This window comes from Myotis yumanensis, unplaced genomic scaffold (genome assembly GCF_028538775.1).
Source record: "Myotis yumanensis isolate MYYU_CA2020_CCGP unplaced genomic scaffold, mMyoYum1.0.hap1 SCAF_2, whole genome shotgun sequence".
NCBI classification, from domain to species: Eukaryota; Metazoa; Chordata; class Mammalia; order Chiroptera; family Vespertilionidae; genus Myotis; species Myotis yumanensis.
In genome coordinates, this window is record NW_027223753.1 from 8,547,392 (window position 1) to 8,568,791 (window position 21,400).

General features: G+C 55.4%; 1 protein-coding gene across 5 annotated transcripts in view; it reads left to right on the forward strand.

Moving 5' to 3' along the window:
• The window catches only part of KAZN (kazrin, periplakin interacting protein), a 774,836-nt gene that overhangs the window by 644,344 nt on the left and 109,092 nt on the right, over positions 1-21,400 (forward strand). For 2 of the 5 annotated variants that reach the window (XM_070404124.1, XM_070404127.1), the window contains exon 1: positions 15,788-16,234. The exons of the other annotated variants lie outside the window; for them this stretch is intronic. In XM_070404124.1, the coding sequence (XP_070260225.1) occupies positions 16,021-16,234 (214 nt within the window). In that variant the 5' untranslated portion in view covers positions 15,788-16,020. Of the gene's footprint in view, positions 1-15,787; positions 16,235-21,400 lie in introns of those variants that run through there. 5 annotated transcript variants of the gene reach the window in all.

Consider the following 21,400-nt stretch of genomic DNA (forward strand, 5'->3'; position numbering starts at 1 on the left):
AGGGAGTAAGATGGAGGCAGAGAGGCCAGAGAGAGATGGTCCCAGAGAGGGAAGGCGGCACCCAGCTCAGGGCAGCAGCGGCCGGGGTGGTAAGAAGCTGTTGATTCGCTATCACGTGGAGGTGAAGCCAAGGGCACTTGCTAGTGGGTGGGTCCATCCGGGTCACACCCTGAGAACAGCCACAGGGAGACGCTCCCTCGCAGCCCAGAGTCCAAGGTCAAGGTTTTTGGGATGTGGCCCTGGAACCAGGGAATCCCCTTTCTTTGGAGCGCTGCAAGGATCTGCAGTGGTGGCGGGCACTTCCCAGGAATAAAACTGGTAAAAACAACTTACACAGGGGTATGTAGCGCACACACAGGGGCAGCTGGTCGGCAGGGCGTGGTACGGACATAGGGACCCAGCAAAGCGCCCAGCACCCAGAAAGCCCAGGCCAGCGGTTACGGTCACCTGTGTGCACCTCACCTCGCTGCCTGGGCAAGGATGCCGAGAGCAAGCAGGGACTGGACACCCACTGATGGACGTGATTCTTGGTAGCTTGAAAGTCTGGGGATCTGAGAACTACATTTTTTTATCGTCCGTGTTATTTCTAAGGGGAGCCTAATATGCAGCGAGAGCCAGAAAAATACAGGTCGTTTTACCAGCTTCACAGACGTTCTGGAAAATGGCATCGTTCTGCCCCGATGAATGCAGGGGAAGTTCTTGTACAGAACGACTCAGTGCCGGGAAGGGGAAGCCCCCAGGCCCGCCCGCAGGGAATGAAGGCGGTGGGCAGGTGGACCCTCGGAGCAGGAAATGTCCTGTGCTTGCTGTTGTTGGTCTAGGACAGTGGTCGGCAAACCACAGCTCGCAAGCCACATGCGGCTCTTTGGCCCCGTGGCATGGGCCATGAAGTTTCAATGGCACCATACATGGGCGCCTGCACGTGGTATTTTGTGGAAGAGCCACACTCAAGGGGCCAGTTTGCCGACCATGGGTCTAGGAAATTGAGACAGTTGTCCTCATACGTAGACACACAAATGATGATTTTTTAAATTCGCACCTCCTCCCTCCCATCTCCTCCTTTAACTACTGCGGCCTCTTTCGTCACCCACTCATGATGCCGGGCATAGAAAATAGAAGAAAAAGCAAAAACAATGCTGACGACCCCTCCATGCTTCTTAACTCCAACACAGGGTTCAAAATGTGCATTTCAAGGACGGAGGCTGTGAAGGCAGGTTTGTTGGGGGGCCCGTGCGGACTTGCCTGTCGTCCCAGCCGTGCAGCGGGGCAGCCGAGTGGGCGAGCACCCTGCTCTCTGCCAGGCAGGCTCCTCCTCGGGCTGAGTGCGGGGCTGAAAGGCAAGGGCACCATGCTCCCCACCACCCTGGGTGCAGGCTCCATAAAACGTTGCTTTGTTTGAAAATCAGTTTCAAAACATCATACTAGAAACAAAATGAAATGTAAATAATTTAATTTAAAATATCACCATCGCACGAGTCTAATATTAATAGGTAACATCTATTGAATTCTTACTCGGTGGCAGATGCTGTTCTAAGTGCTTCACGTGTATTTACTCACTTAATCCGATGAGGAGGCAGCGTTATTGTCCCATTTCACAGATGAGGAAACTCAAGGCCGGGGTGGTAAGCTGTCAAAGGTCATGCAGCCAGGGCAGGATTCTGTCTTAATGTCTTCTTGTTCCCAGCACCTGGCACCCAGTAGGCACCCAGGGAACGTGTATACTCCTGGGATATTGGCTGATGGACTGGCTGGTTAGTTGGGTGACTAGCTCTCTGGACTGGTGAAGCGGCACAATGGTTAGGGGCCCCGCACAGCCAGGTTCCAGTCTCAGCACAGTCACTTCTAGACTGTATGGCCTTGTGGAAATCACACCACCACCACCGCACCCCCATGCGCCTCAACTTTCCTCATTCGTAAGATGGACATGGGAGTCGCTCCACCTTGGGCTGCGGATTGAGGAGATAACACGCATGGAAAAACCTGGTGCGTGTAGGTGCTTAGCAACGGTTGCCGCGACGCTGAGTTCCAGCTGTCAGTGCAGCTTTGCCACCCAGTTGTAGGCATGGGACACCTGACGAGTCACCTGGACATCCGCTTGCAGGATTGCAGACGTGAGCTCACACTCCAGGCAGCAGCACAGACAGCCCTGTGGGCGGCGTGTCAGGCGCTGGAGACACCTCTGCGTAGGTCTCTCCAGATGCGAATGGAGTTGTTTTCACCCATCGGGGTAAGTGCATCCTCCTGCAGGTGCCCCGGCCCCACAGTCAGCTGTTCTCCAAGGGGCAGGACATGCACTTTGAGTAGAAACACTGCTGCTGGCTTGTCTCGCCATCGCCTATGAAAGGAGACCAAGGCGCAAGGGCCTGTGTTGGACAAAGGTCTCCCAGGCCCGCATCCAGGACATCCCCCAGGGTCTGCTAACCAAGCATTGATGACAAGAATGCACCGGATTCTTCCTGCAGACTTTTAACAAGAAAATAACTCACCACATAAGGTCATCTTGCCAGTAACTGCCCAGTGGAGGAAGACTGGCCCCCAGGACATGGCCGCAGCCTTTGCAGCTCAGTGTGTGGCACTCAAGCAGCGGTCCCTGGACCCACAGCACGAGCATCTCCTGGGAGCGTGTTAGAAAAGCAAAATCTCAGACCCACCCAGAACCTGCATTTCACCCCCATCTCCAGGAGACGCACCTGCAAGGTGGGAGGGGCACGCCTGTGGGGTGATGTCCTATGAGGGCCACCTGAGTTTAAACAATGCTCTGGGCACAAAGATCAGGGCGTGGTTGCTCTGCCTGGGCATGTCCCGGCTGCTTCCGGAAGGAAGTGTCCTCGGAGCCGGATGGGCAGGTGCTTAAAGTGGAGAGAACATTCCAGGTGGTAGATTGGGGCAGCGGGGGATGAGTGATCAGTCGTGCAGATGTTAAAGAGCATGGGTGGGGGTGGCCTGGGGTTCAAGAACTGCCCATGGGAGATGCATTTCCCGAAACCTGGGTCAATGTTTTCTCCCCTGAGTGGGGGCTCCATTCCTCTACCCCTGGCTGTCCCCAGAGCCAACAGGCCCACACAGGACATCTCGGGCGCCTGCTCTCGTGCATGCTGTGCAGTGGCCCTTGTTCCCTGTGATGGTGACCCTAGGTGAGATGTCGCAGCTCCGTGCCAGCGTTGTGCTGGGCACCTCCCTGTTTTATTTCATTTATTCCTGACTGGGAATCAAGCCATGACCTCCTAAGCCACACAGGCTGGGCTGTTTCATTTATTCTTAAGGACAGCTCTCCGAGAAGGTTCCGGAGAGGCCCAGTGGTGATGCCTGGGTCCACCTCCCACCCTCGTTCCTCATTTGCAGTGTCCTTAGGAAAGTTACGGCTGATATATTTACCCACATCTCGAAGTTTCCCCTTCTGTAGAATCCTATCTAATAAAGAAGGAATATGCTAATTGACCCTCACACCATTGCAAAGATGGCGGCACCCACAGCCAATAAGGAGGGAATATGCTAATTGCTGCCACACCTTCAAAGATGGTGGCGCCCAGTCCCTTTTGCTGTGCACCTGCCCTTGGAGTCCCCCAGTCCCCTCAGCTCCCCAGCAGTGGCAGCAGCAGAGGTGTGATGGGGGCATTGCCTTCCCCTGATCACCGGGTCGCCTCCCGCCCCTGAGGGCTCCCGGACTGTGAGAGGGGATAGGCTGGGCTGAGGGGCGCCCCCTCCAGTGCATGAATTTTCATGCACCAGGCCTCTAATCTATATATATAAAAGTCTAAGCGACCATCCGATCGTTCGACTGTCCGGTAGCTATGACGCACACTGACCACCAGGGGGCAGATGCTCAACGCAGGAGCTGCCGAGCTGCAGTGACTTGGTATTTGTGGTTCTGGGGTGACACACCCAGAACCAGAGAGGAGGGAGCCCGATTCCAGGGTGTGTCACCCGAGAACCACCCTCTCGCAATCCGGGTCCCCTCGGGGGATGTCGGAGAGCCAGTTTTGGTCCGATCCCCGCAGGCCAGGCCGAGGGACCCTACCTGTGCACAAATCTATGCACCGGGCCTCTAGTGGAAATAATAATAGGATGCATTTCTTAGGGTTGCTTGGAGGATTAACTACATCACAGCTAGTTGGTGCCTTGACATGTGGTAGGTGTTACATGTGACAGCTGGTATTAGTCTTACTAGCCCCATTGAATAGAGGAGGAAACCGGGCTCTGAGAACTTCAGTGACTCCTCGAAGGTTAATTATACTCCACTCCCTGGACAAGGACCGCCCAGGGGCTGCCCTCTCCCTCACTTAGCTGGGAGACCCTTACTTCTGCCCACAATCCCCTCCTCTAGCCCCGTGCCCTTACTTCCCGTCCATCTCCGCTCCCACCAGCAGAAAACATGTCGCCTCTGGTGTGAGCCTCTGAGCCTGTTACTGCCACCGCACCTCACTTTACCTGCTTCTGACATTCATTACGGACCTTGAATCACAAGTGGTTGTCACGGCATCTGCTTTCTCATGAGTGGCCTCCTGGGAGTGTGGCGGGCCCTTGGCAGGTACAGGGAAGGCCTTGGACTGCAGGGCGGGGACGGGCCTTCCCTGGCGTGAGGACCCGCCCTCTCAGGACCCTGTTCCTGGCCTGGAGCTCTTGGTGTCTCTCCATTCAGCTCAGGTTTCTCAGCCTCGGCATTGCTCCCACGCAGGGCCGGATAATTTCTCGTTGAGCCGGCTGTTTGGTACACTGTAGGATGCTTAGCAGCATTCCTGGCCTGGACCCACTAGATGCCAGTGGTACCCCCTCCCTGACGTTGGCCACCAAAAATGTTTCCAGGCATGACCAAATGTCCCCTGGAACAAAACTGCCCCCAAGTTGAGAACCACTGATAACCAGAATTTCCCCCCAGTGACCAGGATGGGAGGGGTGACTTCATCATGGGAAGCTGTGTGTGGGGGGGGAGGGGGGAGGCGGGAGGGATGGGGGGGAAGTCCGCGTGCAGGGAGCTCACACAGGCCAGGGAGGGTGCCGAGGCTGGTGGATGAGAGGGGGCGGGCCTCGCTCCTGCAGGCATTGCTGGGGGAAAATGTGGTCCAGCTTTTGCCAGATCTTGAAAGTGTTCACAAGGAGCCAGAAATCCCGTCTTTTATGTGAAATCCCCTGATTCTTAAATGTTGGCAACTCGTGTGAATTTTTAAAAACACTGTGGGAAAAACAAAATATGCCTGTGAGCCAAACGTGGGCTGCCGTCTGCCAGTATTGCAACCTTTCCTGTACACCCACTTCCACCCTAGAGGCGCTCACCGTCCCGGAGCCCGCAGTCCTCATTCTCTTTGCAATGGTTTGCGCCTTAGAAACCATGAACAAGCCCTCGGCGAGGCCTCTGAACCCGACAGCGCCTGCCCATGTGGACCACTCGGTCCTCCGTCTGAGGCCCAATTCCAAGAAGTCGGAGGGCTCTGAATTCCTAAGGGAGAGAGAATCCGGGAAGTGCCCAGGAAGGGCTGAAGAAGCCCGAGCTTGGCCCACACGGGCATCGGTTTCCTGTGTGACCTCGGGCAGTCGCTCCCCCTCTCTGGGCCTCAGTCTCCTCCTTCGTCAGACGTGTGCAGGATGAAGAAAGAGAAAGGACGCGGGAAGCATGGTCTCTGCTCCTGGAACTTGGACTCGCATTTCCCCTTGGCAGTGCCGAGCGCCAACTGGCTTGCCCAGTGCCCGGCGGACATCCTTGTCCTCACACTGACCTGGGCAGGGACACGCTGGCTCCGCCTCGCAGCTCAGGCCCTGCATCTCAGAGTGCGGAGTCTGGGCCGTCCCTGACGGACTCTCTCCTCTGAACAATGAGGTTGTTGGTGCTGGAGGCTGCTCCAGGGGTAGAACAAACACCCACATCTCCTGACTCCCTGTCCAGTGCTCCTCTGACCTAATACATTGGCATCTCCCAGGGGTGGGCACTAGTGAGATATGCAAGAGAAACAGATGGACAGATGGACCCTGGACTACACTGACTCTGCCTGAGGACAATGGGGTGAACTCGGTGCCTGGAGTACCCAGGCGGGTCACTTACCTGAGCGAGGGAGGCAGGGGGAGACAGGGAGACAGTGGGCATGACAGGGTGGGGGGGACACTGTTACCATGTACGATGGAATGGGGGTTCGCTATTACCAGACCTCCTGATTTTTCTGAAATAAAGCTATCTGAATTTTTTGGTGTAAATTGTTCTCACTTTAAAGTGTTGGCAGCTCGTTTTTTAAATATTTTTAAATAGAGTGCGAAGAAAAGAAAACACGTTTGCAAACCATATTTGGCTCTAGGGCCACCAGTTTGCAACCTCTGCTCCCTTCTCTTACCCTCAGTTTACTCTGCTTTAAAATGGGTACAGCAGTACCCCTCTCTCATAGGGCAGTTGAGTGATTAAATGAGACGATGCCATTAGAAAGCCTATCGTACCTCGGGGCCCACAGTACATGGTAGCTATTGCTATTTATTAAGATGGGGGATACTTAGGAGAAATGGGAAGGGGCTTGTTAAGGTTAGCACAGGGCAGCTGGGAAGCCCTGAGCCAGAACTCGGGGCCTTTCCATCCATCCACACATTCGAGGGTGTGCTTGCTGCGTGCCTGGCCCCGCGGGCATATGTCAGTTTAAGACCCGCCCCTGCCTTGAATTTACAGGGGGGGGGGGCAGGATTAGGTCCACCCAGCAGCTCAAGCGGCTGTCCTTCACCCCAGGAGCCCCCGAATGCCCCTCCACGGGGCCCTGATTTGGGAGAAACAATCCATTTTCAAAGGTCAGGTTTTAACACAAGGCTGGAGCTCCTTTCATATTTGGCAAAACACATTTTTGCTTGTTTGTTTTAATGAGCAGCTTCAGGGGGAGGTGCCAGCCCTTCCTACGTGTCTGTTTCACAAGTCTGCCTCCTGAAACCAGTTCCAAAGATATTTAAAGGACGGCTCTGGGAACCGAAGGCGTTACAGCAGATTCTAATTAGTCCCGTTGGGACTCGGGGCCACTGCAGACATCTGCCCCGAGGATGGAGCTAGGGCCTCGGGTTGCCTCCTGATGGCCACAGCGCAGAACGCTCTGCCTTCCTCCCGGGCCTGGCCCACGGGGGGCAGCTAGAGGCAGGCCGGCCGCCCGGCCTTGCTGGGGGCCTTGCAGCCACAGAACCCCTCGTTGCCGGTGTGGTGAGGACCGAGGCCCCTGTGCTCCACCTTCGGAGCTGGAGAAGCCGGAGTCCCTCTGGCTGACATGCCCAGTCCTGGTGGGCGGGTGGACGGGCAGGTAACTCCTAATTATGGGAAAGCAGCCGCGGGCCTGTGAGGACAGGCCTCCCGGAGCCCAGGCAGGTGGCCTCCTGGCAGAGGAGGGCCTGGAGTTTGGACTCTGGGTGCAGGAAGCCATCGGGGTGGGGGAGGGGAGTTATGTAACTGTGACAACACGGCCACTGAGAGAGTGACCTTGCTACGCTCCACTGCCTCGTTCCTCCCACTCAGAAGGGCATGGAGACCTAGCAGCCCTTCCTTTAGGCCACGGCCGTGGCCCCTCAACTTGGTCAGCATCAGGGGTACCTGCAGGGATGTTAAAACAGACTGCCAGACCCCCCCCCCCCCCCCACCCCAGTCTCTGCCTCAGGAGGTGGGGGTGGGGCAGAGAATTGGCATTTCTCCTAAAAGCACAGGATGCTGCTGGACACAGTTAGTCCCCAGGCCACTCTGAGCGCCACTGCTCCGGGTTTATGAAGTCAGTCTGCCTGGGCCCGGGAAATGCTGTGTGCCCCTGGGCCAGTGTCTGAGCCTCTCTGAACTCCTGGTTATCTCAGAAGGAGAAGCCAGCTTTGTCTTTGAACAATGCCCTCCCTCCGCCCCGCCCCTCGTGTTGACATGCCTAATTACTGTTTGCAGGTAGCTCAGAGGCCTTCACAGAAAAGGCCCAGGCCTTTGCACAGGGCTCTTACCCCATGGTTCTAACCTGCTTGTAGTCGCCGTGGGAGCTGAGGGGCTCGAGGAGAGATGAGCACTTTAAGCCTTAAGGGGACAAGCCAGACCAGTATCTCTGGGCATCAGCACTCACCCTGCATGCAAGAATCTTGAAGCAGTTCACAAGCCTGGTCTTTAGGATCATTTTCTTCCCTTGGGGAGGTGGGTGGCAGAGGCTCACCACAGTCCCAACGATGAGGCACCTGTGGCCCGGAGAGTATAACCCCCGTCACACATCTGCCAGTAGTTCCTTCTCATCTTAGCACCCCGGGCATTGAGCTTCCTACCCACTGGGGTCCTTCCCCACCGTATCGAGGACAGGACTCGCGGGGGATGCCGAGTGCAGACCGACCAAATGAAATAAACAAATGAACAAATGGCTCCATTACTACACAGCCCCAAAGCCTGGCTGTGTAGCTGTCTTGCCCCCCCCCCCCCCCCGCAATCACGTGGTTCCCATCTATGGTCTCCTTCGCTCCTCACAGAACAGTCTTGGGGAGACAGGCAAGTATTCTTATACTCATTTCACAGGTGGGGAAACTGAGGCCCCAGGAAGGTGCCTGACTTGCCCAACTTGACTAGTAAGTAAAAGGCGGTAGCAAAGAACAGTACAGTGGGGCCTTGACTTACGAGTGTCCCGACTAACGGGTTTTTTGAGATACCAGCTGTCTCTCACCAATTTTTTGCATCGAGTTGACAGAGTAATTTGAGTTAATGAGCTCCTTAACGAGCTGGGTCTCGGAACGAATTCAACTCGTAAGTCAAGGCCCCACTGTACAGAACTCCATGCCTCGGAGCCTCACAGCGGCCTCTCCCAGTCTCATCAGTTTCGCATTCCATGTCTGTGTGAGCGCCATCCTGCAGGCAGTGGCGTGCGGATGGAGTTGGGAAGGAGGTGAGCTAGGGACCCAGGCCCTTTTGGTTCCTGGAGCGAGGAGGGGGCGGGGGTGGGAACAGGGCCAGCAGGGAGGCACAGAGGAGCGCCAGAAATAGTCTCTCCTTCGCAGACATCGCCAGTACTTCCCGGGGGCTGCCTCAGGCCCTCTCGGGGTCACACGCTGGCACACCACAGGTGCCCTTGGCAGGCTAGACTGCACGGTGGTTTGCCTCCAAAGCCCAGGACGGTGCCTGGCACATGGGGGGTGTACAATCAGTATTTGTTGAACCAATGAATGAATAAATGAAGATAGACTTGGTTGACAGTACTGCGTCTAAACTTACCAGCTGTGTGATCTTAGACACATCCTTTTATCACTCCACGCCTGGGATTCTTCAAATGCAAAAGCAGAATAATAATGTTATAATAATAAACCTCAATGGCATAATAATTAAAAAAACGAAACAAAACAAACAAACAAACAGGCTCTGGAGCCAAAACTGCCTGCGTCTGAATCCTGGATCCACCGTCTACTGCTGTGTGACCTCAGCCAACCTACTAAACCTCTCTGTTCCTTGGTTTCCTCGTTGATAGAGGGAGGGTAATGATGGTACTCCTGTAGTATTGTGGGGATTAAAATGAGCAGTATGTGTAGATGCTCTACCCAATATTATTAATAACCATTAGTGATGGTGATTCCTTCTATGTGCTTCTCTAAATTAAATAACATTTAAGTATCAAATACCAGGCAGAGTGCCTGTCACAAAGGCAGAACTAACTAGTAACCATTATTCTTTTTTAAAAAAATATATTTTATTGATTTTTTACAGAGAGGAAGGGAGAAGGATAGAGAGTTAGAAACATCAATGAGAGAGAAACATCGATCAGCTGCCTCCTGCACACCCCCTACTGGGGATGTGCCCACAACCAAGGTACATGCCCTTGACTGGAATCGAACCCAGGATCCTTAAGTCTGCAGGCCAAGGCTCTATCCACTGAGCCAAACCTGTTAGGGCACCATTATTCTTACCTTGGACACTAAATCATTACTAAACAGGGCCTGAAGCCTGTCTGTCTGTCTGTCTGCCTGCCTGGCCCTATGACCTATGGCCCTTTGTGTCTGTTGAGTCACACAAAGGAGACAAAAGGTCTTAAAATTGCTGTGGGGGACATTCTTCATTCCGGGAAGCCACCAACTCAGGGTTAAAGGGCCCCAGATGAGAAAGGTGAAGTACTACCCATGGCCACCAGGGGCAGCAGAGAGCCCCTCCTCAAGGCTGCCTGCTGAGGGTTCCTGGAGTCCCCTCTTTAGGAAATAATGAAAAACGGGGCTGGCTATTCCGCCCGGCCACAGGCAGGCATTCCCCGTAGCCCTGACATGAGAGGCATTTCCCAGAGAACACCCCTCCCTCCTGAGGGTTAGACTCGCAACCCTACCTTTATCAGCCACATCATCTTGGTTAAGTCCCTTTGTCTCCTTAAACGCAGTTTTCTCATCTGAGACATGGGAATAGGGTGATTTTGAGGGTTGAATGAGCTAGAAAACACGGTCCCTGGGGCAAAGTGAGTGCTCAGTTAATGACACCTTAGCCAAGGAAGCATCCTGGTTATTAGCATGGACTCTACAGCCTGACAATATAATCCTCAGTCCTGCCTGCATCACGCACTGGCTGGGTGCCTTTGGGGAAGTGACTTGACTTCTCTGTGTCTGTTTTCTCACCTGTAAAATGGGGTGATGATAATAGTACATGAGCCTCTCAGAGTTGTTGGGAAGATTAAATGAACGTGCAAATCAGTGTAGCAAATGCTACATCAATGTTTGCCAGTATCGGTATTATAAGTTGTAGTATTTTTGATGTTACTGTTTTTATTCTGAATAAGCTGCAACACCTTAACTTCCTGCAGAAACCTCACTGCTCGACACGAACTGCCCAAAAAGGGGCTTAGAAGAAACAGGAGAGGTGTGGCCCGTGGATAAGGAAGGACGTTTTCCTTTGCTGCACTTGAGCATCTGACTTGGCACACAGACGGCCTGGCAGGCGGGCGAGAGACCAACCACACTCCGTGAAAATGCTTTGATGCTCAGCTCGGGGCTAAGCCTCTGCCTCCAGGGCAGGGCCTTTGGAAGCCCCCAAAGGGGATCAGGATCTTTGCCAGATCCTTTGGGGTCCCCGAGAGATCGTCAAAGCAGACCTGTGAGCCGGTGACAGGCGCACAAAAGTCTCCAGCCAGGAAGGCCTCGCCAGGACAGATGGCAGGATGGACCCGGGATAAAACCCTCCGTCCCCCCAGGGCAAAGGTCTAAGTGGCTTTGGAGAAAACCCCAGTCTAATCCTTCTTGCTGCACCTGTGCCCCAGAGTCCTACTGGGATGGCCAGGGGAGATCAGCAGGTGGCCTCGGCCACAAAGGCATCCCAGGGCCGGCCAGAGGACTTCCAAGTCACTTTGGAATCCCCAGGAACGGATCGAAGGCAGCAGATGTCCATGGTGATAGCAGGAGATGTGTGTCTGGCTCAGAAGCGATGGGCCTGTCACTCGGACCTTCTCCAACAATGTCCCTCACGCCTATTTTTTGAGGGTTTACCCTGTGCTAGGCACCATTCAGACCTCTACATGTGCCTCTTGTCATCAAAACCTCCCACCACAACCCTACAAGGTGGTAGCCACGGTCACCTCCATTTTACAGGTAAAAGGCCCGAGGCTTCCAGGAGCAAAATCGTCTGTCCAAGATCCAGGGTTTGATCCCCCAGAGAATGAGTCCCCAGCCGCCTAGGGCAGCAGCCTCCAAGGCCCTGGGCGATGACTGCCTCCTGGCATTCACACCTTCCTGTAATCTCTCCAAAGAGTGTGGGAGGGACCGAGGGACCGAGTGACTCACTTCTGAGGAATAGAAAGGGGAACGGTGATGGATGTCTTTTCTGAGTCAGGTTACAAAGAGACAGCGGCTTCGCCCTCTCTGCACACACCCCACACGAGCCCCCTGGCAGACAGAGGCTGCCAGTTGTGTGGAGCTGAGGTTCCCAGTGCGCCACCCCATGAGGAACTGAATTTTGCCAAGAGCCCCAGGAATGAGCTTGGGAGTAGACCCTCCCCAATTCCAGCCCTGAGGTGACTGCAGCCCCGGCTGACACCATGGCGACAGCCCATGAGAGGCCCTGAGCCAGAGGCGCCCAGCTCAGCCACCCTGGATTCCTGGTCCACAGAAACGAGAGAGAATAAACGCTGGTGTTTGGAGCCACTGAGATTTGAGGTGATTAGATACGCAGCGATAGGTAACTAATACACTTGCCATCACTACTAGCAACACACACAAAACATGCCCACACAACCACCATGGGAAGGATGAAAAAGCCCGGCTCTCCCAGCTCACACCCGCTGGCCCGGCCCTCCACGTGCTTTTGCCACTGATGGCACTCAGATGCGTGGACAGAAAGGGTCTTTGCGAAGATCACACACAAGCTTGGGGGGCCTGGTGTTGCTGGGGGGCGGGGGGGTCTCCAGGCTCCTGGAAACTGTTGCCGGAAGTTCACAAGGATGTTAACCCGCAAAACTGTGTGTCCTGGGAACCCAAGTTGCTACCTTGTCTTTGATCCAGGTGCTTGCAGAGAGTAGAGTAATGTTAGCTGGAAGGGCTCAGTAAAACTGCTTCTACACATACTGAACCCACAGCCAAGAAGAAGAAAAAACATGAAAAATTCCAGTGGGCTCACCTGTTCGGCTGCAAGCAGGTACTAAATATGGTGGGTTCCTCTAATGCAGCGTCCCTGGGGTTTGTTCCTGAAGCCATATGTTTGTTGTCATTTTCTCCTGTCATCTAAAGGAAGCTCCCTGGGAACGGGAACTGCACTGACCCCTTGTGTTTTCTTTGGTGGCACCCTGGTGGCCTGAGGTCAGGGTCATGGGGACAGGGTCTGGCCTCAGAGCTCAGATGCAGAGCAGCCTCTCTACCCTCTGCTGGACTGCCCATCCTCCCCCGCACCCCTGCCCCCTGAATTTCCAGTAAGCTTCTGCTTCCTGCAGTGACGTCCCAAGGACTGGATGGGGACAGTTCCTGCAGCCTTTCCCCACGCCCAAGTCCTCCCTTCCTGCTGCCTTGCAGAGTCCGCACCCTGTGTGCCCTGGAGAAGGGGACGGTGAGCCAGATCCCAGGCCCAGCTGTCTCCAGCATCGATTCCCAGCATCCCTCGGAGGCTGGGAAAATCTTCTGGGAGTTGGACCAACTACATAATTGGTGGATGCCAATGCAAATTGGACGTGCGAGGAGTCCCCCAGTTAAAAAATAATTAAGAATTTTAAGGCGATGACAGCAGAGCATTAACTCGGGCACAGAAGCTGGCCTGGACTTAGGGTCTCCACTAAAATCCACCCTGAGTTATCCTTCCTGGAGGGCCTGCCCAAGCTGCTCTGGGCAGAAAGTGGGCTGTCATTTCTTGGCTCCCGGATTTCCTGGTGCAGAACTGAGCAGAAACGTGGCCCTGGCCCAGGGTGTCCTCAGAATCAGAAGTATACCTGTGTGTGGGGACACAGCACGCATCCAGGCCAAACTCTGCTGAGTAAGGAGAGCAGTGGAAATTCGCCAGGGCTGTGGGCTTGACAAACGGCTCGGATTGTTGGAATGCAAGTCGAAAGCATGAGCAGACTTCTAAGAGGCTGCAGAGGGACCATAAGGGTAGCAGTGAAATGAGCACTGGTGGCCATGGGCTGGATAGAAACTTCTAGACGTACATACTTTGTTGGTCTTTCTCCTCCCTCTCCTTTTCCCTCTCCTCTTTCTTCTTCTTAAGGTTTTTTTAAAAAAAGAGTTGCCAAGAATTTAAACTTAGAGTTCACATAAAAATTCATATTCCTAGTAGCTCTAAAAACAAATGAGAACCTGTGGTAACACTAGAGCCATATTCCTGCATGACAACAACCTACTGCCTCCTCTACAGGGGCTGGTGGCCTCTTGTTTGCCACAGTCTCCACCACTCCCTAACGTCTCCCTGACACAGAATCCAAGCGCCAAGTGCTGCGTACCTGTGCCTGTGCTGCTGTTTTCTTGTCATGGAGTTAGGAGGAAAGCGCATGTCTGTATCAAAAGTGAGAAGATAGAAGGCGGACCAAGAGTTCCATGTACTTCGAGAAATGTGGGAAGGAGCACGTTCCTTTGAGGAAGTGAAGAGCCCCCCCCCTCCCCCCCACACACACACACACATACACGTTTAATATGCAAAGAGAATTTAAGTCAACGTTCTTACGGAACAAACCACAGCAGGCCCTGCACAGCCCACCTCACTCATTCATGTCCCCGGGTGGGTCCCTGAAGGCATCAAAACAGAGGCTCCGGGGCTGGACGGCTCCAGAATCTGGACGGCTCCAGAATCTGAGGGCAGCCCCAGCTTCCCCACCCACCGGGGCTCGGAGCCCTCCTTCTTTTGTTGTGTTCTGCCTTTTATCCCAGCAAAGGCCGTGGACTTGGGGGGTTCCCAGCATCTCCTCTCACTTGCCGTGGGGTCAGTTTCTTTCCCCCAGAGTGGGTGGGTGTTTCACCTCACGGGTAGTTTTCGTCCTCAGCTGGGAGCACCGTCAGCATTTGGCACACTGGCCAGCCCTCCCCTGGGCAGTCAGGGTTCCAGGTAGGGGAAGGAGATCTGAGGCTGCCCTGTGGCCTCCACAACTGACCAGTCTGACCGGCATTTGGAGTGTGTGTGGGGGTCGGGGGGCGGAGAGGGAAGGGGGAGATGTGGAGGTGGAAGCTGGGAAAGTCAGGCCATAGAGAGTGTGAACAGGACAGGAAAGTGACAAAGTGAAAGGTTGGGGAGACCTGGTAGGGAAAGTAATTCAGTTCCCACAGCTTATTGTAGAGCCATGCGCCAATGACCTAGAACTTCCGAGAGCTCAGGCCTGGGCCAGTGTGAGCCATGGGTTACCAACTAGGCCTGGGAAGGGCAGGGTGCATGCGGCCTAGAATGGGAGGCTCAGGTGCCCTGGAGAGTGTGTGACGCCTCACCTGGCCTTGTATCCTCGGCACCTTGTGTCTACAGTTGGGTGGGGGGGACCAGACTGCCTCCAGGGGCCTTGGGAGATAATCAGTTCTAAAGAGTACCTAATCCCCAGATCAGAGGGGGCTCAGAGCTACAAACTCACTTGACAGCGAGTGAGCATTGCTAGCCACCGGCACGCCCACTCCAGTAGGAAGGTTCAGGTTTTTAGACCCTCCAGGATGCCGCCTTCTACAGAGCTTAGCTGGCCTGGTACCTGGCCCTCCACCTACCTACTCCCGAAGTCCAGGCCCTGGCCTCCCCTGGGAAACACCTCGCCTGCCACAAGGCTGCCTTAGAGAGGACTCCATAAGCAGCACCGATGATGGATGGAGGTGGAAATCACTTTTCTAGGTGAGGAAACCGAGGCTTGAGGGAGTGAGGTGCAAACACAGGGTTCCCGCCCCGGATCACAGTCTCCTCGTGGGTAAGGACCATGTCAGTTTTCTTCCCCACGTCCACAGCGAATGCCCTCAGCATTATATTCACTTACAGAACTGTTACACTGTACAGGTGACTGAGGCTTATGTCCCAGGGCGCCCACCCCGTCCCTGCCCACTCTTGCTGCCCTCTCCCGGCCAGTTGCTGGGACTGCAGCCCTTCAGCGAGGCTGTCACAAGGGTGTCAGAAGGGTGCGGAGAGGCCCGCAGACTGGGGGCCATCCCCTCCATGCGCTCGCTCCCTTGGGGCTTTTCAGACCTGAGTTCAGTACTGTCCGACCCGGTGACACCGGCCATCTTTCTACCGTCAGTTTCTCCAGAAATGAACACGGTGGGGATGCACCGAGTGGCCTGGATCTGGCGCGCAACGGGGCGACGCAGAGCTCCCCGAGGCGTCCGGGCGAGTCTGGGCGCGGCGGCGGGGCCGGGGCGGGGCCTGGGCGGGGCTAGTGGCCGGCCCCGGGCAGCCCGGAAGGAGCGGGAGGAGGAGCCGCCGGAGTGAGAGTCGTTCCCATGTGAGAGGCTCCGCGGCCAAATTCCTCGCGTGCGGCGGCGGCGGCGGCGGCGGTCGGCCCGGCGTCCGGCCGGACTGAGAGCCCTGGTCCGACGCGTACGGGCGGCCGGGCGGGGCGGAGCGCGGCTGCGCCCAGATGCGGCGGCCGCCCCGGGGGCTGTGAGCCGGCCGCCCGCCTTCGGAGCACCCCGCCCGCCTCGGGCAGCGCCTCCCGGGCACGCGGCATGCGGGCGGCCGACTCGGGCTCCTGGGAGCGCGTCCGGCAGCTCGCGGCGCAGGGCGAGCCGGCGCCTTCCTGCGGGGCGGGGGCCGGGGCCGAGCCGGCGCGCCTCCCCGGACCAGCCGCTTGCGAGCCGTGTGCGGACGCCGCAGGGCCCGGCGATCGGCTCCGCGCCCGGGCGCCCTCCGTTCGAGCCGATGGCGACTGCAGCCAGCCGGGTAGGTGCGCGCCGGGAGGGGAGGGAAGGGGGCGGTGCGGCCGCGGGCCAGGGGAGCGGCGGGCCGGGCGCGCGGGGGCGCTCCGCGCCGGGATCGGGCAGCCGCTGGTGGCAAAGTTCTCGCCGTGCGCGGAGCCCAGAGCGTGAGGCCGGGGGCAGGGGAGGGGAGCGGAATGCGAGTTCGTTCCGCGCGGGGACGGAGGTCTCGGGGCTCCACGGCTGTCCCGCCGGCCCCCCGGCTGTCCCGCCGGCCCCCCTCCCCCCACCAGAGGGCTGCAGAGGGAAGTCAAGGCCACGGTGCGGTGCGGTGCGGCCCCGCGGCACCTGGAGACCTGGCTCTGGGCGGGACCCGGCGCCTGTTCTGGGAAGCGTGGGAAAGGGGCCAGCCCCGCGTGAAGTCTGGGCGGCCCCCGGAACCCACATGGTAGCCCCATAAAGTGCCAGGAGAGCTCTGCTTTACTGGGAGGAAAAGTAGTGGTTTGCATTTGCTGGGAGCGAAGAGATCTCTCTTACACTTGAACGACGACGAATGCAGAAAGAGAGAGCGCCGCGGTGGAGACCAACGCAGCGAGTGGTCTAATTCGGTGTCGTTGGCTGATCCACCCAAGCGGATCACAGCGTTTTCGTGTTAAAACACCCCGAGTGGGTGCGCTCATTCCATTCCGCTCCGGTCTCAGCTGGTCCTCCCAGTCACACCCCCATCCCGCAAGTTATGTCACGGGGTGGGGGTCGGGGTGGGGGGCAGAGGAACCCCTGGATCCCTTGGACTCTAGGATGGGAAGAAATTTAGATGGAAGACAATGGAAGATGAAGGGCCTGTCATCAGCAGTTTGAATGCTTTTCCCAGGAAACATTAGAAGCGAGCTACATGATTATTCACTCCTGTTGAACACCTATTGTGTTCCAGTAATTTACATGCAGTGTCTCCTAGAATCTTATCAGGGCTCCGGGAAGGAGACTGTGAGCCCAGGGAAGGTGAGGACAGGAAAGCCCTGAGGGTAATGGACTTGCCCTAAGTCGTCCCCTCCACCATCACCACCACCACCAACCTTGGTGCTGGGAACTTCTAATTTTGTCTTTCAATTGCCATCAGAATGCCTTTCCCAGGCAGCCAGTTTACCAGCTATTCATTCTTTTTGTCCTGTGAGAAAAGAAGCCAGCAGCCAGGCCCCCTTGTTCCAGGCTGCCTGTTGGTGGCCCCAGGGGATGGAATTCTGGGGGCCGTGTTCCAGCCACAGGAACTGGGACTGCCCAGCAGCTGGCTCTCATTAGCTGAGCTCCCGCTGGTGTCCTGGAGCAACTGAGCGCTTGGGTCACCAAGGGTCTAGGAGAGGGGCCTGAGCTCTGGGAGGCGCTTGAGTCCCTGGCCGTTTGGCCTTGGGGCTGAGCCAGCTGAAGACCGCCCACCTCCTTCACCCCTACCCCCTTCCCCAGCTGCATGGAACCTGGTCCAGGACTTGGTGTAAAACAGCATAGATGCAAAGAATAAGCAACTGGGACAGCTTGGGCAAGTCGCCTGACCCATTTGAGACTCAGTTTAGGGAAATAATAAGAGTGTCGACTAATGTTTGGAGCATTCAAAGCCGGTGTGTGCGAAGCACCTCGCCTCGTTGGTAGTTGATGCTTAATGAATCTTAGTCACCAGCCTCCCTTGCAGGGCACCTGTCAAAACCCACTCTCCCCCCCCCCCCCCCCCCCCCACACTCCATCTCCATTAGGATGGGATGCTGTCTGCTCCATCGCCACCCTCCTGCACTGTGCCCAAATGCCTTTGGCTTGGTCTGTAAAGGACCAGAGTGATGCAAGGCCAGGGGAGGTGGTTATTATGTAAACATTTTGAAGATGGCTGGGTGGAGAGATATCTGTTTACTTTGTGTCTACATGACTCCGTTTGTGTTTCATAATAACAACAACCTAATGACATGGTGTCGTGAGAGGCCTGTCTGAGGTCTGGGCTGGCGGTTATTCGGATGGCCCTCAGGTGGCCCTGCAGGCTGTGCAGATCTCCTTGCCTGATTTGCAGGTGATATCACTGGCCTGGAACAGGGCCAAGCCGGCAGCGCAACCCAGAAGGTTTCTGAGTTCCCTCTACCCAGCCACCCGCCACCCTCCACCCTCTGCTGGTACGGTTCTAAAAGACCAAACCAAGTTTCTGAGAACGTCCACGGTGCCCAGGCCTTGAGGACAGCCTGTCGTGGACATGGGTGTTATAAGGAGATTTCCTCTGGGAGATCATGGGGACTCTGCTGGCTGAGCACCACAAGCTGAAATAAGCATGTTGGCCAGGCAGCGAGGCGACTGGCCCCAGGACCTCCGCACCTCGGTCCCCGGCCGGATGGGATGCTCGGTTTCAGGAGCTGAAGGAGTGCCCGGTTGGATGGTGGAGTCCAGTGTGGGGAAGAGGAGAGGGAGAGGGGACGCCTGATTGAAGGGATGGAGGATTGGGCATCCTGTCACCCTCCTGAGGTCGGCAGGGTGGCAGGCCCGATGCTGGTGACCACTCTGGCACACAGACTGGGGACCAGAGCAGGAGATGTAGACGTTAGATGCTGGTTCCATCAGCACCTGGTTCTGCCGAGATACTTGGCGACTCAGTTTCCCTCTTGATGGGAACAACTCCGTCTGGGCCCCAGCGGCGTGAACCCGGGGCTCACTGAGTGTTCTTGGACTGAGAACGTGAACTGTTTCGTCTTTGGTTGTCCGTTCATTCGTCGCATCTCTTGAGCATCTCTTCCTGCCAGGCAGTGTTGTAGCTACCAGGGAGGTAGCAGCAAAGGAGACAACCGCAGCCCTGGTTTCCATGGAGCTTGCATTCTGTGGGAGGAGATTGCCAGTAGGCAAACACGCAGGGGTTGTGTCAGGGGGTGGTGAGCGCTGTGCAGGCAGGGTAAGGGGTCAGTGTGTTGGGGGTGGGTGCTCTTTAGTATTTAGGTAGGTGGCCACAGAGAGAGCCAGTTCCCGAACAAGGTGCATGGGTGCTGAGTCCCTAAAGCAAGAGGGCGTTGCCACTCAGTTAAAGGAACCCGGTCATTGTTTAAAAGTTCTTGGTAAATTAGTATCTTTGGAGACTGGGCACTTTATCTGTCCACATCTGAAGCCCACAGCCACCAGGCCCAGGTCAGATGCCACACTACCTCATTCAGCTCAGGCCCAGCAGACCTGCCACGGGACCCGGAGCCACGGGACCCTCTACCTTTTTTATTAGTCATTTGAGTTCTTAGCTCCTCTGGCCCCTCTCCTCACTCCAAGTGCAAGGAGGAGGGACCAGACCTGTCTTTGGGCATTAGCTCCCAGCATTCTACCTGAGGCATGGAGCTCACCAAACACCAAGCTTTGTCTTAATCAGTGGGCCAGGAACCCCGGGGAAGGTGCAACTGCTCACCTCATTCTCCCTTGGGGAAACTGGTGCTCAGAAAAAGTGAGTAACTTGCCCACAATCACATAGTAGGTGTCACAGGCAGGATTTGGTCCCAGATTATAGATCTCAAGGCAATGTGGAAAGACCTGGTGCTGATCTAGAGAAAGGAGACCTACATTAAGTTTCCAGTCCGGTTTTCCTTTAAATGTTTTTTAATCCTCACCTGAGGCTGTGTGGGTTTTTTGTTTTGTTTTTTTAATCCTCACCCGAGGATATTTTTCCACTAGGGGCCCAGTGCACGAAATTCATACATGGGGGTGGGGGGTCCCCTCAGGTCGCCCCACGCAGCCTGCTGTTCGGTTGTTACTGTGATGGCCTCCTGGATAATTTGCATATTCCTCTATTAGTATAGATTGCTTTTTTAAAAAGAGTGGAAGAGAGAGGGAAAGACAGAGAGAAACATCAATGTGAGAGAAACACATTGATTGGTTGCCTCCTGCACGAGCCCTGACCAGGGCCCAGGCTGGGGAGGAGCCTGCAACCAAAGTATGTGCCCTTGACCGGAATCGAACCCGGGACCCTTTGGTTTGCAGGCCAATGCTCTATCCACTGAGCCAAACTAGCTAGTGCTTGTGTGGTTTTTTAAAAATTGACTTAAGAGAGAAGGAGAGGGAGGGAGGAAGGGAGGGGGAGGGAAGGAGAGAAACATCGATTGGTTACCTCCTATACACACCCCAATTTGAAATTGAACCCATAACTTAGGTATGTGCCTGGACCGGGAATCGAACCCACAACCTTTTGGTATATGGAATGACGCTCCAACCAACTCAGCCAGGGCTCTTTAAAGTTTTATCTTTTAAAAAAGATTTGTTCTCTCCTTGACATTCTTTGTTATAAGCAAGTAGTATCAGCAGCTGGGTCAGCTGTGTTATCCCTTTGGAAAAGGATTAATGCTGGGTTAGAGGGGAGATTAAATCTCCACTTGGCATTGGGGTGCTCTTAGGAAACCGCCCACTGAGACCCCGAGGGCTCAGTGTGAGCTTCCTTGTCTAATGGGTGAGACGAAGACACTGGGGGCGTGGCTGTCCTGGACAATCAGCAGTGAGAGTCGTTGCTCTGGAAAGAAATTGAGATTGGTTTTCCTGGAGAGGGCTCCTGTGGCCCAGCACCCTCCATCCTGTGTGGCTGCTCGTGAGATGAGTTGAACCTTCCTTCTGCCAGGGCAGGTGGCACACCATAGTGAGTACGGGCACCAGCTTTGCAATCAGACACCCTAGTTTGAATTCGCCAGCTTTGTTCCCAAGCAAATTCTTTAACATCCTGAGCCTCAGTTCGCCCATCTATAAAATGGGATCATATTGCCCACCTGAGAGCTTGTTGGGCAGGAATCCGGATCATCCTTCATCCTTATGGAGCCCAATACTACCTGTGCCATAAGAGGGCAGGGGAATGCTCATTCATTCAGAGTCCGCAGAACTTCAATGAGTGAGTGTGTGTGAATTTTTTTATTTTTTTATTTTGAAGATTGAAATACTGGGATTTAATGAGACGGGTGATTCTGAAGGACCGCTAGCTACTTATTCGGCCTTCTGAGTCATCAGGAAATTTCCATAAAGATCATTGTGCACGCTTTATGTTCTTTGTGATATTCCAGTTGCGTTAGCTGGACATTTGCTAGGCCCCTGCAGCCATTCTGGAGTAAGAAGAATTCCCTTCTCTTTTAATCATTTCAAGAGCCATTGGCATAAGGAAACTCACAAACTCAACCCTGGATTAGCCTCTCCCATCCACAGCACAGCCAGCTAAAAA